The sequence below is a fragment of the Anomaloglossus baeobatrachus genome, chromosome 2 (genome assembly GCF_048569485.1).
Source record: "Anomaloglossus baeobatrachus isolate aAnoBae1 chromosome 2, aAnoBae1.hap1, whole genome shotgun sequence".
NCBI lineage: Eukaryota > Metazoa > Chordata > Amphibia > Anura > Aromobatidae > Anomaloglossus > Anomaloglossus baeobatrachus.
The window spans coordinates 664,473,543-664,489,969 of record NC_134354.1 but is presented as its reverse complement, the minus strand read 5'-3'; the positions used below and the strand labels follow the sequence as shown (position 1 = coordinate 664,489,969).

The following is a 16,427-nucleotide window of genomic DNA, read 5'->3' as shown; positions in this document are numbered from 1 at the left end:
TGGTTAGAAAATCCAAAGCCAGCCACTCTTCCACTGCAGCAGAGCTCCAAAAGGCCTGGTCACCTCAAGTCCCTGTGTCAACTAGAACAGTTTGTAGGATTCTGTCTCGAAATGGCCTCCATGGTCGAATCAGTGCCCAAAAGCCAGCACTAAACAAAAGACAATTAAAAAACCGTATGGCATTTGCCAAGTCCTACAGCCTGCTAAATAGATGGACGCTGGAAAAGTGGCAGAAGGTGGATTTCTCTGAAGAATCTTCAGTTGAATTACACCACAGCTGCTGCAAATACTGAATGAGACCTACTGGAGCCCGTATGGATCCAGAAAACAGTTACGTTTGGTGGTGGAAAGATCATGGTCTGGGGTTACATTCAGTATGGGTGTGCGAAACATTTGCAAGGTGGAAGGCAATATCAATAGCGTAAAATATGAAGAAGTATTAGATACCTCTTACATTCCCAATCATAAAAGGGGTCAAATTCTGCAGCAGGATGGTGCTCCATCTCAAACATCCATCTCTACAACAAAGTTTCTCCTGGCAAAGAAGATCAAGGTGCTCAAGGACTGGCCAGCCCAGTCACCAGACATGAACATCATTGAGCATGTTTGGGGTAGGATGAAAGAGGAAGCTTGGAAGACAAAACCAAAGAATCTAGATGAACTCTGGGAGGCATGTAAGACTGCATTCTTTGCACTTCCTGATGACTTCATCATTAAATTGTATGAATCATTGTTAAACCGCATGGATGCAGTCCTTCAAGCTCATGTAAGTCACACAAAATATTAAATATAGCTCTAATAGCACCACAACTTCATTCACCAATGTTATGCAACATATCTTTGTATTAAAAGTTAATTATTTGTATGAATTTCACATTACTTTCTGTTGACGACAAAACTTTTGTCTTGCCAGAATCTGACCTTTCTGTGTTCATTAAATGATCAATACTTCAGCTTTGCAGCAACTTTATTTTCATAACCTAAACTAAATTTGGGAGGGTTTCAGCTTTCAAAAGAGTAATTTATGTAACCAATAAATGAATTTAAAGTCAGGTTATAAGGTTTTATTTACATAACATGGATAAGCGACAGAACTTGTATCAGGGACTGTATTATATAGAGTCATTACACACAGAGTGATCTATTTCAAGTGTTGATTTCTGTTAATGTTGATGATTATGGCTTAAAGCCAATGAAAACCCAAAAGTAATTATCTCAGAAAATTAAAATAATTACAACAAAACACCTGCAAAGGCTTCCTAAGCATTTAAAATGGTCCCTTAGTCTGGTTCAGTAGGTTGCACAATCATGGGGAAGTCTGCTCACTTGACAGATGTCCGGAAGGCAGTCTTTGACACATTCCACAAGGAGGGTAAGCCACAAAAGGTCATTGCTAAAGAAGCTGGCTGTTCACAGAGTGCTGTATCCAAGCATATTGATGGAAAGTTGAGTGGAAGAAAAAAGTTTGGAAGAAAAAGGTGCACAAGTAACCAGGATAACCGCAGCCTTGTTAGGATTGTTAAGAACAGAGAATTAAAAAATTTGGGGAAGATTCACGAGTGCACTGCTGCTGGAGTCAGTGCTTCAAGAGCCACCACACACTGACGTATCCAGGACATGGGCTACAACTGTCGCATTCCTTGTGTCAAGCCCCTGATGACCAATAGACAATGCCAGAAGCATTTTACCTGGGCCAAGGAGAAAAAGAACTGGACTGTTGCTCAGTGGTCCAAAGTGTTGTTTTCAGATGAAAGTAAATTGTGCATTTCATTTGGAAATCAAGGTCCCAGAGTCTGGAGGAAGAGTGGAGAGGCCACAATCCAAGATGCTTAAGGTGTAGTGTGAAGTTTCCACAATCAGTGATGATTTGGGAAGTCATGTCATCTGCTGGTGTAGGTCCACTGTATTTTATCAAGAGCAAAGTCAGCGCAGCCATCTACCAGGAAATGTTTAGAGTACTTCATACTTCCCACTACCGACAAGCTTTTTCGAGATGAAAATTTCATTTTCCAGCAGGACTTGGCAACTGTCCACACTGCCAAAAGTACCAATACCTGGTTTAATAACCACAGTATCATTGTGCTTCATTGGCCAGCAAACTCGCCTGACCTAAACCCCATAGAGAATCTATGGGGTATTGTCAAGAGGCAGATGAGAGACACCAGACCCAACAATGCAGATGAGCTGAGGGCTGCTATCAAAGCAATCTGGGCTCCATAACACCTCAGCAGTGCCACAGGCTGATCGCCTCCATGCCACGCCGCATTGATGCAGTAATTCATGCAAAAGGAGCCCCAACCAAGGATTGACTGCATTTACTGTACATACTTTTCAATAGGTCAACATTACTGAGTTTAAAATCATTTTTTCAGTTCATCTTATACAATATTCTAATTTTCTGAGATAACTGCTTTTGGGTTTTCATTGGCTGTAAGCCATAATCATCAACAATAACAGAAATAAACACTTGAAATAGATCACTCTGTGTGTAATGTCTCTATATAATATATTTGTTTCCCTTTTTGTCTTGAAGTACTCAAATAAATTTACTTTTTGATGATATTCTAATTTATTGAGATGCACCTGTACATCTAGTGGCATTTACATGGAAAGTGAATAGTGAAAGAGTTAAAATCACTCATTTCACAACTTACGATGTAAACAGGCTACCGATCACCTGATTAACATGCAAAACGCTCATTCATCAGGTGAATTTATCTTTTGTGTAGCACAAAATATCATTGTTTTGAGTGGTGCATTGTCCTGTGTAAACAGGACTCACAGTGCAGAGAAATATGGCAGCGTCCATGCACTGAGCAATCTACTATAGATCGCTCAGTGCAACTCTTTTACTTGCCTCTGTAAAAAGGCATTCAATCAACTGCCGATAGGAAAATATTTACTGATTGGCGGTTGTATTGTGCCGCCAGTCAGTCTGTGCAAACAAGCCTTCAGGCCCAAAGTAGTAGACAGAGACAAAGATTGTCTCCTTTATTTCCTTTAAATGCTTGAGTGATGCACCACCCTGTTGCTTTTAGGCATCTTACACAAATTTCCCATATTTGTGGATGTTGCACTTCAGTATGTAATGTATTTCTAGGGACATGACCCGCACTCTTCTCACAAACTAGAATATTTCTATGTCTATAAATTAAAGGGATATCCTCAAGCTTGGAAGTTATTTAGTATTCTATGGCTAGTGGATACCTTCCTGATCGGTGGGGGTCCGATTGCTGGGACGTCCATTGATCCAGAAAACCAGGGCTCTCCCATGTGAATGTAGCGGTGGTTGATCATGTGCATTGCCAAGCATTCATTCTTTATAGACGTGTCTTAGCTAATCTTCGGCACTCTTGTAAGTGTGAATGGAGCAGCAGTGCACAGGATCAACTACCCCTCCATTTTCACAGATATCTGCAAAGATCCAGTTTTAGACATAGTTGGGGATCCCGATGCTTGGACTCCCAACAATCGGGAAGTTATTCACTATCTCACTGACAGAACAATAACTTCCAAACTTGAGTAAACTCCTTTGAAGTCTCATACATGTAAAAATTGGGGCATGTGCTTCAAGTGATGAGTTCCAGCAGGGGGCATAAAAAGTTACTTTGCCTTAGATGCTAGACTATGGTGGAAATCTAAATCCATTGCTTGGGTGAAAAAAAGCCTGGATGAGAGACATTGAGTCATATCTAGCAGTGGATGCATCCTCAGTATATCGTAAAGACGCCTAGTGCCCTCCATTTGCCACACTTTACCTGGAAGCAATTCTACTGCAGAATGGAAAATCTGAGAACTTCCAGAAAGGAACAGTATAGACCAGGGTTCCCCAGCTCCAGTCCTCGGGGGCCACCAACAGTGCATGTTTTCAGGATTTCCTTAGCATTGCATGGGTGTTGGAATCATCAACTGTGCAGGTGATTAAATTATCACATGTGCAATACTAAGGAAATCCTGAAAACATGCACTGTTGGCGGCCCTTGAGGACTGGAATTGGGGACCCATGGTATAGACCAATAGATTATCGCTGCTGCATTTGAGGTGGACATAGGGGGCAGCATGACACCTAAGGCTAAATGGCATGTTTAAATTAGAATAAAGAGGAGTTATAGAAATTATATTATAAATTTAGTGATCATGAATAGGATATAAAGCTTCCAGAACAAACCTAAATATATAATTATGGAAAAAAAGTGAAAAGAACTATTATCCATTTATAATGAAAAATATGAGTCACTCAGAACTGTACAATCTGCAGACTAACCTGCCTATAGGCAGTAAGTGATTGGCACTGGAGTGACTCTGTTCAGATCTGTAGGTGATGTCAGACATCCGATACGTAGTAGGTAATTGCTGTGAACATTAGTAGTAGCTCCAACATTCCTGCTACTGTGGACGCACCCCTCTTAATACAATTATTATTTCTGAACATAGTTTCATTTGATTGTTTTAATGAATGATCTTAAGCATAGTATTACGTCTTAGAAATATATGTAACTGCTGCGCTAACAAAAATACAATGTCCTAGGACATAATAAAAGGATGGTGATTAGCACCTGCAAGTCATGGAGGTTGAGTACTTCTTCCTTAAAAAGGGGTGGCGCGGACCCCAATGGTAATGTAGAATTTAGTCTTACTAAATAATGAAGTTTTTTCAATCACACTAACAATCAAGTAGCCCCACTCTGAATCCCATGGCAGCCACAATATCTATTAGTTGTCTGTGGAAAAGAAAGCGCATATAGGGTCTTACCAGGTATGAGATTTTACAAATAAGGTGCCAAAGGCACACTCACCTGCTGAAGTTGTGACAGGCACGACTCCTGAAGCACATATATCAAAAGTGGTCAGCAGCAGCTCCGAAAAAAATGGTGAACAATAAGGATAAAAAAAGAATCAGGTTCAATGCTGTGCTAGAAACCACATGAATCCAAGGATGTGTATTAAAAACCTTTTCTTTATTTCTGCAGGTCAACGCGTTTCAAAGACAGTCTTCTTCATCAGGACACAAGAAACAATACCTAAGCTTTTTCATTCACTTTTCATATGAGAGACTTCTTTAATTAAGCATTGCCACTGTTGGGTTGTACAATACGGTGATCCGGCAGCTATTTAAAGATCATAAACAGGAGCATCGACTATCCCTGAAGAAGAAGGCACACTTGCCTCTCTTCCACATGCTGCTCACCATTCACCGCTAACCACTCATCGCATCATTCAACCAGTGGTGTCCCAGCGCATCTAGGGACTGAGCACACCAAAAGGTACCACCTAATCCTACTCATCCAGTGGCGATCAACTCGACCTTCACATGTAAGGCAAGTGTTTCCCCTCTCTTCCTCACGCTTACCCGCACAAGCTGCAGCCCCTAACATGACAGGTATCGTTCTCTATATACAGCTTACCAGCCTTGCCCTGGCTACTAATCCTGGTGTAACAAACGACCTCTGAAATTATCACCCACCAAGGCACCTGTGCTACATGCAAACAAGGCAGTTCTACTTGGAAAGGCCCCTTTAAACACTGAAACTTTCTAGCGATCCCACCAGCGATCCCAACCTGGCCGGGATCGCTACAAAGTTTCTGGTGAGCTGTCAAACAGGCAGACCTGGCCAACGACGCAACAGCGATCCGGACCTGCAGAACGACCTAGCTAGTCATTGGGGACGTTGTCAGACCTAAAACACACATCCGTGAAAACCGTGAAAACCACCGTGAAAACTGTCGGCAGACAGCAGACAGAGTAGCGCGATGAGAATGAACTCGGGTGAACTTCACCCGACTTCATTGTCATGCCGCGGCTCTGTCTGTGTGCCGTGTACTGATTAGCGGTCACCTGCGAAGGATTCACCGGTGACCGCTAATCCCCCGAGTGACTGAAGTGTCCCCCCCCTCTCTCATACTCACCGATCCCCGATCACCGGCGCTGCACGGCGTTCACACTGCTCCGGCGGCCTTTTCTAATTTGAAAAAGCCGGCCACTCATTAAACAATCTCGTATTCCCTGCTTTCCCCACCCACCGGCGCCTATGATTGGTTGCAGTGAGACACGACCCCACGCTGAGTGACAGGTGTCTCACTGCACCCAATCACAGCAGCCGGTGGGCGTGTCACTATGGAGTATAGAAATAAATAAATAATTAAAAAAAACGGCGTGCGCTTCCCCCCAAATTTAATACCAGCCAGATAAAGCCATACGGCTGAAGGCTGGTATTCTCAGGATGGGGAGCTCCACGTTATGGGGAGCCCCCCAGCCAAACAATATCAGTCAGCAGCCGCCCAGAATGGCCACATACATTAGATGCGACTGTTCTGGGACAGTACCCGGCTCTTCCCGATTTGCCCTGGTGCGTTGGCAAATCGGGGTAATAAGGAGTTATTGGCAGCCCATAGCTGCCAATAAGTCCTAGATTAATCATGTCAGGCGTCTCCCCGAGATACCTTCCATGATTAATCTGTAAATTACAGTAAATAAACAGACACAACTGAAAAATCCTTTATTAGAAATAAAAAACACAAACACATTCCCTGGTTCACCACTTTAATCAGCCCCAAAAAGCCCTCCATGCCCGGCGTAATCCAGGATGGTCCAGCATCGCTTCCAGCTCTGCTGCATGGAGGTGACCGGAGCTGCTGAAGACACCGCCGCTCCTGTCACCTCCACGCAGCAAATGAAGAGAGCCGCGTGATTGGCTGAGCTGTCACTGAGGTTACCTGGATCCAGCGGTGGATGCAGCGGTGGCCGCGGGTAACCTCAGTGACAACTCAGCTGATAGCGCTACTCACCGCCGCTCCGGTCAGCTCCACGCAGCAACTGAGGTTAGTATCGCGATCAGCTGAGCTGTCACTGAGGTTACTTGCAGCCACCGCTGCATCCACCGCTGGATCCAGGTAACCTCAGTGACAGCTCAGCCGATCACGCGGCTCTCTTCATTTGCTGCGTGGAGGTGACAGGAGCGGCGGTGTCCTCTGCAGCTCCGGTCACCTCCATGCAGCAGAGCTGGATGCGACGCTGGACCATCCTGGATTCCGCCGGACATGGAGGGCTTTTTGGGGCTGATTAAAGTGGTGAACCAGGGTATGTGTTTGTGTTTTTTATTTCTAATAAAGGATTTTTCAGGTGTCTGTGTTTATTTACTGTCACTTACAGCTTAATCATGGAAGGTATCTCCGGGAGACGCCTGACATGATTAATCTAGGACTTATTGGCAGCTATGTGCTGCCAATAACTCCTTATTACCCCGATTTGCCAACGCACCAGGGCAAATCGGGAAGAGCCGGGTACTGTCCCAGAACAGTCGCATCTAATGTATGCGGCCATTCTGGGCGGCTGCTGACTGATATTGTTAGGCTGGAGGGCTCCCCATAACATGGAGCTCCCCATCCTGAGAATCCCAGCCTTCAGCCTTATGGCTTTATCTGGCTGGTATTAAATTTGGGGGGAACCGCACGCCGTTTTTTTAAATTATTTATTTATTTATTTCTATACTCCATAGTGACACGCCCACCGGCTGCTGTGATTGGGTGCAGTGAGACACCTGTCACTCAGCGTGGGGGCGTGTCTGACTGCAACCAATCATAGGCACCGGTGGGCGGGGAAAGCAGGGAATACGAGATTGTTTAATGAGCGGCCGGCTTTTTCAAATTAGAAAAAGCTGCCGGAGCAGTGTGAACGCCGTGCAGCGCCGGTGATCGGGGATCGGTGAGTATGAGAGAGGGGGGGACACTTCAGTCACTCGGGGGATTAGAGGTCACCGGTGAATCCTTCACAGGTGACCGCTAATCAGTACACGGCACAGACAGAGCCGCGGCGTGACAATGAAGTCGGGTGAAGTTCACCCGAGTTCATTCTCATCCCGCTACTCTGTCTTCCGACATGTAGTAACGACATTTTGCATCACACACGGACATTTCTCGGAAGATCAAATAACACGCATGTGTGCCTTTAAACATAAAATGTACGTATGTTCGGAAACGGACCAAACACGCACGTTTTAAACGGATGTGTGTTGCAGGCCTAAAGCAGCTTTTTGAAAGGGAAGTCGCTAACGAAGTCGCTGTAAAGTCCCCTTTACACACTGAGACTTTGCTGCACAGCGGGAACCAAAGGACCAAAGAATGGTCCTGAACGATTTGTAGCGATCAGCAACTTCACAGCAGGGGCCAGGTCGCTGATGTGTTTCACACACTGCAATGTCGCTGGGGAGGTCGCTATAACGTCACAAAACCGGTGACGTTACAGCGATGTCGTTTGCGATGTTGCAGTGTGTAAAGCCACCTTAAGAGACCCTTATAACTACATCACCCAACCTTCAACAATGACTGGGTCACCAGTATAATCAAACTGTTATTGCAGAACCAACATATCCATCCACCTCTGGTACTTTGCAGACTCCACAGCTACTGAGCACACTGAGTCTCATATCTGGTTGAAACCTAGAAGAAAAGTCTATGCACTCTGTTTTCTAAAAGATAGTTTCTAAAAGACTGTCTTCTACTGTTACCCCAGTCACATTCATCTATTCATCTCTTGTTGCTCTTGTCACCCAAACCTTCTATAATGCTCATTTGTGCCGCCTATTTTACTTTCTATTAGTCCTACATTACCATTGGGGTCTGCGCCATTCCCCTTTTTTAAGAAAGAAAGAAAGAAAGACGTACTCAACCTCCATGACTTGTAGGTGCTAATCACCATCATTTTATTATATCCTAGGATATTGTATTTTGTTAGCGCAGCTGTTACATATATTTCCATTTTCCTTACTTGACAGGTTTTTATGTGGATCCTGCCTACTGCTTGCAGCTCCTCTTTATGAGACTGTTACTTTTCTAAGAAATCCTATACAAGTTTGTAGTTAAAACTGTTTCCTCTCATTCCTTTTTGAGTGCCAGTGCCCCTTTAGATTTATAGTATTACGTCTTACCCGACTGGTAGGGTCACTTTGAGAGGTTCCATTGGAGACAGTAGAAGTGGAGGACTCTGGATAGTGATTTAAATCAAGACTGATGTGTGCTGGGGTAATAACTGCTGGGGGGAGGACATCTGCATGTGAACCCTTACGAGGAGCATGAACCTGTGAGAATATAGGAAATTTACAGTATTAATTCAATTATTATTTTTTTAATTCCATCAATAATAAACCTAATAGGAATTACAAAATCCTAAGACCTACCTTGCTTCCAAGTCGGCTGTCACGAGGGTTGCTAGGCAAGTACAGCGATGGCAGGGAAGAGTTGTAGGACTTGAGATTGGGCACTTTATTTCTATCCATAGAAGCAGATGAATGAGGTCTGAGTCCCCCACGACTTGTTTCCATCATGCTGCTGTTACTAGATCGACCAAGACTATTAGACTTGCTTTCTCGCCGTTGATACTCAATAGGTGACTGAAGTGCTGGAAATTGAGATACCATATTGTGATAAACTTCCATTCCAGTTATACTTTCAATTCCACTATAGTTTAATATTGGGGAGTTCTTGTTGTGTTCTTATTCTCATAAGAGAAAATACAAGGTATTATCTCAGGCCAACAAACCCCACTGACCCAAAAGATTTCAAGACTTCTCTTACTCTGAGACAGGCCCCTTGTGCGCTACTTTCCATATTTCCGAGGTATGGAATGCTCTCGCGAGAAAGATTGAAGCAAATTATTTATTTTAAAAAAATTACTCATAATGGCTTATTTAACTAAGGACACTGATTACTGCCCTTGGATAAAAAACCCTCAATCCCTATTACAATGTTGAATCCCAATTTCATTGGTCTATAAGTTATTACAAAACCTGAATATCTGAAGACCAACGCTCTACACTCAGTTTGGAGTTGTAAAGACATCTCTAATAGAATACACATTCAACAATGTACATTTTATAATCTAAAAGGCTAAAAAGTAACTATATTACAAAGAAGTACTACATTAAATAATAGGGATTATTAAAATACTAACTCAACCTATAAAACATTCAGCTTCCGAATTTACCGCCAACATATTCATTTTAGAAGCACATGTGACCGCTGAGGAAGCTGGGTGAAACACATGTAGGTATGTTTAGATGTTTAGTGCCCTTACATGTTATGCTCGTGGTACCTTTTCTCATTTTAATCTCTTAGCATGCGATATGTCAAGTAGTGAATGTGGTTATAGGTTCCATCGCAGCATGTAAAAACCACATTCTTCTATATTCTTTTAGGGACAGTGTTTTTGTGCAGTTTTCCTGTTTTTAATCGCAATCTATTTTATTCTGTGTATAGATAGCCATTCTTTATATTTCACTTTATAATATGTGGGAATAATTGTTATGCTGTAATTTTGTTACTGATCTACAACTCCCATTTTTTTTTCTTTGGGATATATACTTTAGATTTTATGGATCTGAATTGTGACATCTTAGTTGCAGCATTAGAGCCAACATTAAAGGGGTTGTTCAGTCTAAAATCCACAAGTCTGCAGTCACTTTATGTGTCACTCTATGTGACTGCAGACTTGTGAATCTTCACACTGCGGGCACTGTGCGCTGTGAGGATTCTCCAGTGTTAGAGCCAGGAATAGCGGCCAAGTGACCTTGAGTATGCAATATGCAGACTCCTAGCCAGAATCTGATTAGAAAGGCAGCCTCACTCAATGCAAATGTGTTGAGCAAGACTTGTGGCCTTGTGACCACGTTTCTGACTCTGGCACCAAAGAATCCTCTCAGCGCGCAGTACATGCGATTTACGGATTCACAAGACTGCATGTCAGAGGACTTCCGGATCCGTTCCTGGCTGAGGTGGAGGCTTGAGGGAGAAGCTCCCGCCACCCCCTGGAAAAACCAGTCTGAAAGAAGCCCCCCCGCCTCCGGGAACAAGACGAAAGTCACACAGCAGGAAAGCGGAGGTCAGCAGCGATGGATCGTTACCTGCTGAGAAGCGCTGGCTGCAGTGAAGGACCCGGGAGGAGCGGCGACGCTGCGGCTGGGAAAGAAGTGGATGCAATGAACATGGCGCCGGAGAGCCTGTCGGGGGCGGAGCCAGAGGTGCAGGGGAGAGACGAGATGGATTTATGCCGGAGAGGCAGAGTAATGGAGGACACGGCTGAGGAGGCAGAGGAATCTGGAGCGGGAGAGAGGTGGATGCAGGGGTCAGAGGAGGGCAGCTTACAGTGGTAGGATGAGGGAGATATGGAGGGAGAGCTGAGAGAGGAGGAGGCCGGCGATATGGAGGGGGGCAGTGGAGGATCAGGAGGGCGGGAGGAAGATGCATGCCAGCAAAGGAGGGAGAGAGGAGGCAAATGGGGACAACCTCACTACAGGAGGAGTTCATCCTCTGCCATTCCTGGTAAAGGAAGCAAAAAGCAGCAAGACCCACTACCACCTCAGCCCTATAAGGCGGCAGACGGAGGCAGAGGCTCCACACAAACAAGAAGGTCTAAGAAAACAGCACCACCTGCTGGCCAAAATAAGCAAGTACAAGAGATCCATGTGGATTATAAAAAATTGGCAATAGAAGTGACATCTCATCTGTCTAAGGAAATAAAAATAGCCATAGAGGCAGCCATACAATCTTCACTAGCCGCCATGCAGAAGCAACTGACTGATCACTCAAATAGACTGACAGAAACAGAGCAGAGAATCTCTAATTCTGAAGAAGCAATCTCGACCATGCAAGACCAAATAGCAACTTTAATAAAATCTAATGAATACCTGAAAGACAAGGCAGAGGATCTAGAAAACAGGTCGAGACGAAACAATCTTCGTATTGTGGGGCTGCCAGAATCGGTATCACTGGGACAGTTAGACAGCATTTGTGAGGTGGAACTACCACAGGCGTTGGGTATAAAAGCGAAATTTAGAGTGGAAAGGGCCCACAGAGTGGGACCATTGAGGCAACAAGAGATGAACAAAGGAGATGGACAAAGCCCAAGCAGTAAATCCCCGCCAAGAGCCAGACAAGTGATAGTCAAATACCTCGACTACAAGCACAAAGAAGAAATATTGAAGGCCTTTAGAGAACGTAAACGTCCCCTACAATACCAAGGAAATAGACTGCTGATCTTTGGGGACTATTCGGTTGATGTATCCAAGCGGAGGAAGGACTTCAGCAAACTGTGCACATTTCTGTACAACAAAAGAGTAAAATGCCAACTACTTTACCCAGCCATACTAAAGGTTAGGAACTCCAATGGAACATTCTCATATTATAAAGACCACAAGGAAGCGGAAAACATCCTTATGTCAGAACACGAGAGAAGCCGGGCAGAGGCTCAGGAGAGGAGATCTAATGAAGGAGGAAATTACAGAAAAGGCTCCCCTACAGGTTCAGGAAGAGAGGTTGGACAACAAAGCAGGCAAACACAACCTGAGACCAACGGAGAGGGGAATCGGAGTCCAGCTCAGCAACCCAGCCCCAGACCGGGCTTCAGGGAGCAGCACTCTTGAGAGCCACCAAGACACGTGATGACTCTTGAACTGACTTTTACTAGTTTTTCTCTGTTCCCCTTGACCAAAGAGGGAGAGCGGGCCGAGAGGAAAGGCCGGTGTGAGGGGGACGGAGAGGGAACCAATCGTTTTTCCTACCTTCGGTGGCGGGGGAGAGGAGAGGATGAGAGGATCTTCTTCTGCTTCCTCTCTTTCTTCTCCTTCCTCTTCTCCTTCTTTTTCTTTTCCTTCTTCTTCTTCTTCTTCTTCTTTCTTCTTCTCCTTCTGCTTTTCTTTCTCCTTCTGCTTCTTCTCCTCCCCCTCCTTCTCCTCCTCCTCTCTCTTTTTCCTCTCCTCTCTCTTCCTCTTCTTCTCTCTCTTCTTCTTCTCCTCTCTCTTTTTCTTCTCTTCTCTCTTCTTCTTCTCCTTTCTCTTCTTCTTCTCCCCTCTCTTTCTTCTCCTCTCTTCTTCTTCTTCTTCTCTTCTCTCCTCTTCTTCTTCTCCTCTCTCTTTTTCTTCTTCTTCTCTTTCTCCTTCTTTTTCTCCCCTCTTCTTCTCTCTCTCCCTCCTTCCTTTTCTCCTCTCTCTTCTTCTTCTGCCTTCTTTTCTTCTCCTTCTCCTCTCTTTTTCTTCTGCTCTCTCCCCTCTTCTGCTCTCTTCTTCTTCTTCTTCTCTCTTTTCTTCCTCTCCTCTCTCTTTTTCCTCTTCTCTCTCTTCTTCTTCTCCTCTCTTTTCTCTGCTCTGCTTCTCTCTCTCTGGATTGTCTTTCAGATCTAAATACAGTGGATCCGAACGGGTTGAAAGGAAGGTCCCACAAAACCAGGACTAAGCCAGCGGATGAACTCTCGCTAAGGTTCTACTATATACGACATATTGTTTTAATCCTTGCATAATACTTAAGGTTGTTGTGTGTTACTCGGGGGAAAAAACATAGAATTTGTTTATCAGGGGGGTGATCAGGGAGACTCATATTTTGGCCAGGAAGAAGGGAAGTCACTAACATGGCAAAAAGAGCCGAAAGTCCCTTTAAAGGGAAAACCTGTTTGGTCGTTATAGGATTTATATTTTTCATATGTTGTATAGGGGTTTATTTACGAGTTGGGGAAAAGAAATGCCATTCTGGAGGAACCACTTGTGAGGGCATTGTTGACAGTCGTGTCTCTCTTACAGTCGAGGTCTTGAAGGGCAGTATCAACAAGAGCAAACCATTTAGACAAACATGGTGCAACTAACAACGTGGAATGTTAAGGACCTAAGATCACCTAACAAGCGAGCAATGATACTAAGACACTTGAAAAGACTAAAAACTGATATTGCTCTATTACAAGAAACCCACTTAGGGAGGGAAGATTTTTTCCGCATGAAAAAATACTGGGTGGGTTCAGTATATGGGGCAGCGGCACAGGGAAGGAAGGCGGGCACAATGATTTTGATAAACAAACAGCTTAGCCATGAAGTGGTGGCTCAGGAAGAGGATGATCAAGGAAGATGGCAGCATTTAACAATTACCAGTCCAGCGGGAACACTCAGTATATATAATGTGTATGGTCCAAACTCGAAACAGAATCAGTTCCATGACACCATAAAAACCATAATTCTCTCAGATAAGGAACCTAACATCATAGTGGCGGGGGACTTCAATGCAGTGCCAGACTCAGCAAAGGACAGAAGCAAGGGAGAGGGTGAGTTGGGACACGGGGACAAGGGCTCAGCCCACAGAGAGGTTTCTTTGGAGGATGTAGGACTAAAAGACATTTGGAGACTAACTCACCCACATGACAGAGAGTATACGCACTTCTCTCATCCACATAACAGTTGGTCTCGTATAGATCAGATTTGGTTGTCTTTGGAACTGGCAAACGGTGTGCAAAACTGCATGATTGAGAGTATGGTGATCTCAGACCACAGTCCGGTGAGAGTGGGCCTTAGAGAGAAATTCAAGAGAGGATCAGACATTATATGGAGATTCCCGTCGTTTCTCCTAAGACAGGACAATTTTCACAAGATAATAAAGGAATGGTGGGAAGAGTTCTCAGAAAATAATAAGGAGCATAGGGCGACGCCAGTATTATTCTGGGAAACGGCGAAAGCGGTCTTGAGAGGGCGTTTGGTGGGGTATGCGGCCATGGTCAAACGAAAGACGAACGTGAAATACAATTTTCACAGCGAGGCAGTGCGACTAGCGTATACTAATTATCTGGCAGTCAGATCTATCACGGCAAAAGATAGGTGGATGGCGGCCAAGAGAGACTTTGACGAGTGGGCAAAAAAAAAAGGAACAATTATTTTGGTCACATAAAGAGGCCGATTTTCATAGATTTGGGAATAAGGCGGGGAGGATGCTGGCAAATTTAGCAAGGGGCAACAGAAAGATGACGGTAATCTCTAAAATGAAAACAAAGGGTGGAGGGGTGACATCGGATCCCAAGGAAATTAATAAGGTGCTGGGAGAATATTACAGAAAGTTGTACGGGCCAGGACATAACGACATGACTGATGAGGCGGAATGGCTGAGACAAGCCCAACTACCTAGCTTAACGGAGAAGGAACTGGAAGTCTTAAACGCAGATATCACAGAGGAGGAGGTTTCAAAAACAATTGGGGAACTTAGTACTAATAAGGCTCCAGGGCCCGATGGTTTCAACAGCGAATTTTATAAAGCCCTCAAGGATCTGATCTCACCGGACCTAACTTCAGTCTTTAATGCAATTCTGGGGGGAACAGAAATCCCTAAAAATGCCAATATAGCATACATTAAATTAATACCTAAGGGAACCAAGGACCTGGACGATCCTTCGAGTTATCGGCCCATCTCGCTCATCAACCAGGACTTAAAAATAATGTCTAAAATCATGGCGGATAGATTGGCCACGGTCTTACCTAGGTTAATTTCAGAACATCAGGTAGGGTTTATAAAAGGGAGAAATGCGGTGACCAACATTAGGAAGACGATTCTAGTGGTTGACGCAGTTAGATTGGGGCGCACGAAGGGGGGGGCAAGTCCTGCATTAGTCACACTCGACGCCGAGAAAGCGTTCGACAATGTTAACTGGAGCTGGTTAGTCAAGGTGATGGAGGCCGCGGGGATCTTGGGTAAGATGAGACTCTATATTAACAGCCTATATGCCAACTCAGGAGCAAGGATCCACACCCCGGGTTTTTTGTCCGACGTGTTCCCTCTGATGAAAGGGACGAGACAAGGATGCCCGCTATCCCCCCTATTATTTAACCTGGCAATTGAACCCCTATCAAGAGTGCTGCAGGGTCATAATAGTTTCAAAGGGATCAACATAAGGGGAACAGAAATGAAGATAGCGCTCTTTGCTGATGACGTGATTCTATTTATGGGGGACCCTGGTGCGGACCTGCCCCGGACACTTAGCATGATAGAAAAATTTGGCGCCTTTTCAGGTTTTAAATTAAATAAAAAGAAATGTGAGCTGCTATTCCTGAGCAGGGATCAAGGGCCAGCTGGGGGTATCTTAAGTGAAGGGCATGTGAATGGAATTCCGGTAGCACAATCATCAGTCAAATACCTGGGAGTGCATGTAGGAAGGACGGTGCAATCAATTTATAAAATGAACTATGGTCCACTGATCAGAAAAATCATAAATTAATTGAAGGGCTGGAAGGGACTACCCCTGCCATTATTGGCAAGATGTCACCTCATAAAAATGATGAGCTTCCCTAGGCTGCTGTACCCCTTCCAAACGATTCCATTATTGTTAACACTAAGGGATGTCAACAGACTCAATTCAGCGTATGCAGATTTTATTTGGAGGGGAAGGAAACCCAGAATAAAGCTGCGTACGCTGATGAAGTCTGTGGAGGAGGGAGGGATACATTTTCCGGACGTCAGAGGGTATAACGTTGTGTGCATCATGAGACACGTGATTGATTGGCTGAGAGGAACGAGTAGACACTCGGATTATGGTATGGAACTCAAGTACGTAGAGCCATGGGATCTGACGTCTATTCTTCACTCCCCATTGTCCAAGGTTGAAGGTCACATAAGAAACTCCGTTATATTCCGAG

At 44.5% G+C, this 16,427-nt stretch overlaps 1 protein-coding gene across 3 annotated transcripts in view; it reads right to left on the bottom strand.

Moving 5' to 3' along the window:
* Positions 1–16,427, bottom strand: part of ARHGEF25 (Rho guanine nucleotide exchange factor 25) — a 517,568-nt gene that overhangs the window by 2,856 nt on the left and 498,285 nt on the right. For all 3 annotated transcript variants that reach the window (XM_075337091.1, XM_075337090.1, XM_075337092.1), the window contains 2 exons: positions 9,174–9,394; positions 8,925–9,074 (listed from right to left, as the gene is read on the bottom strand). In XM_075337091.1, the coding sequence (XP_075193206.1) occupies positions 8,925–9,074; positions 9,174–9,394 (371 nt within the window). The remainder of the gene's footprint in view (positions 1–8,924; positions 9,075–9,173; positions 9,395–16,427) is intronic.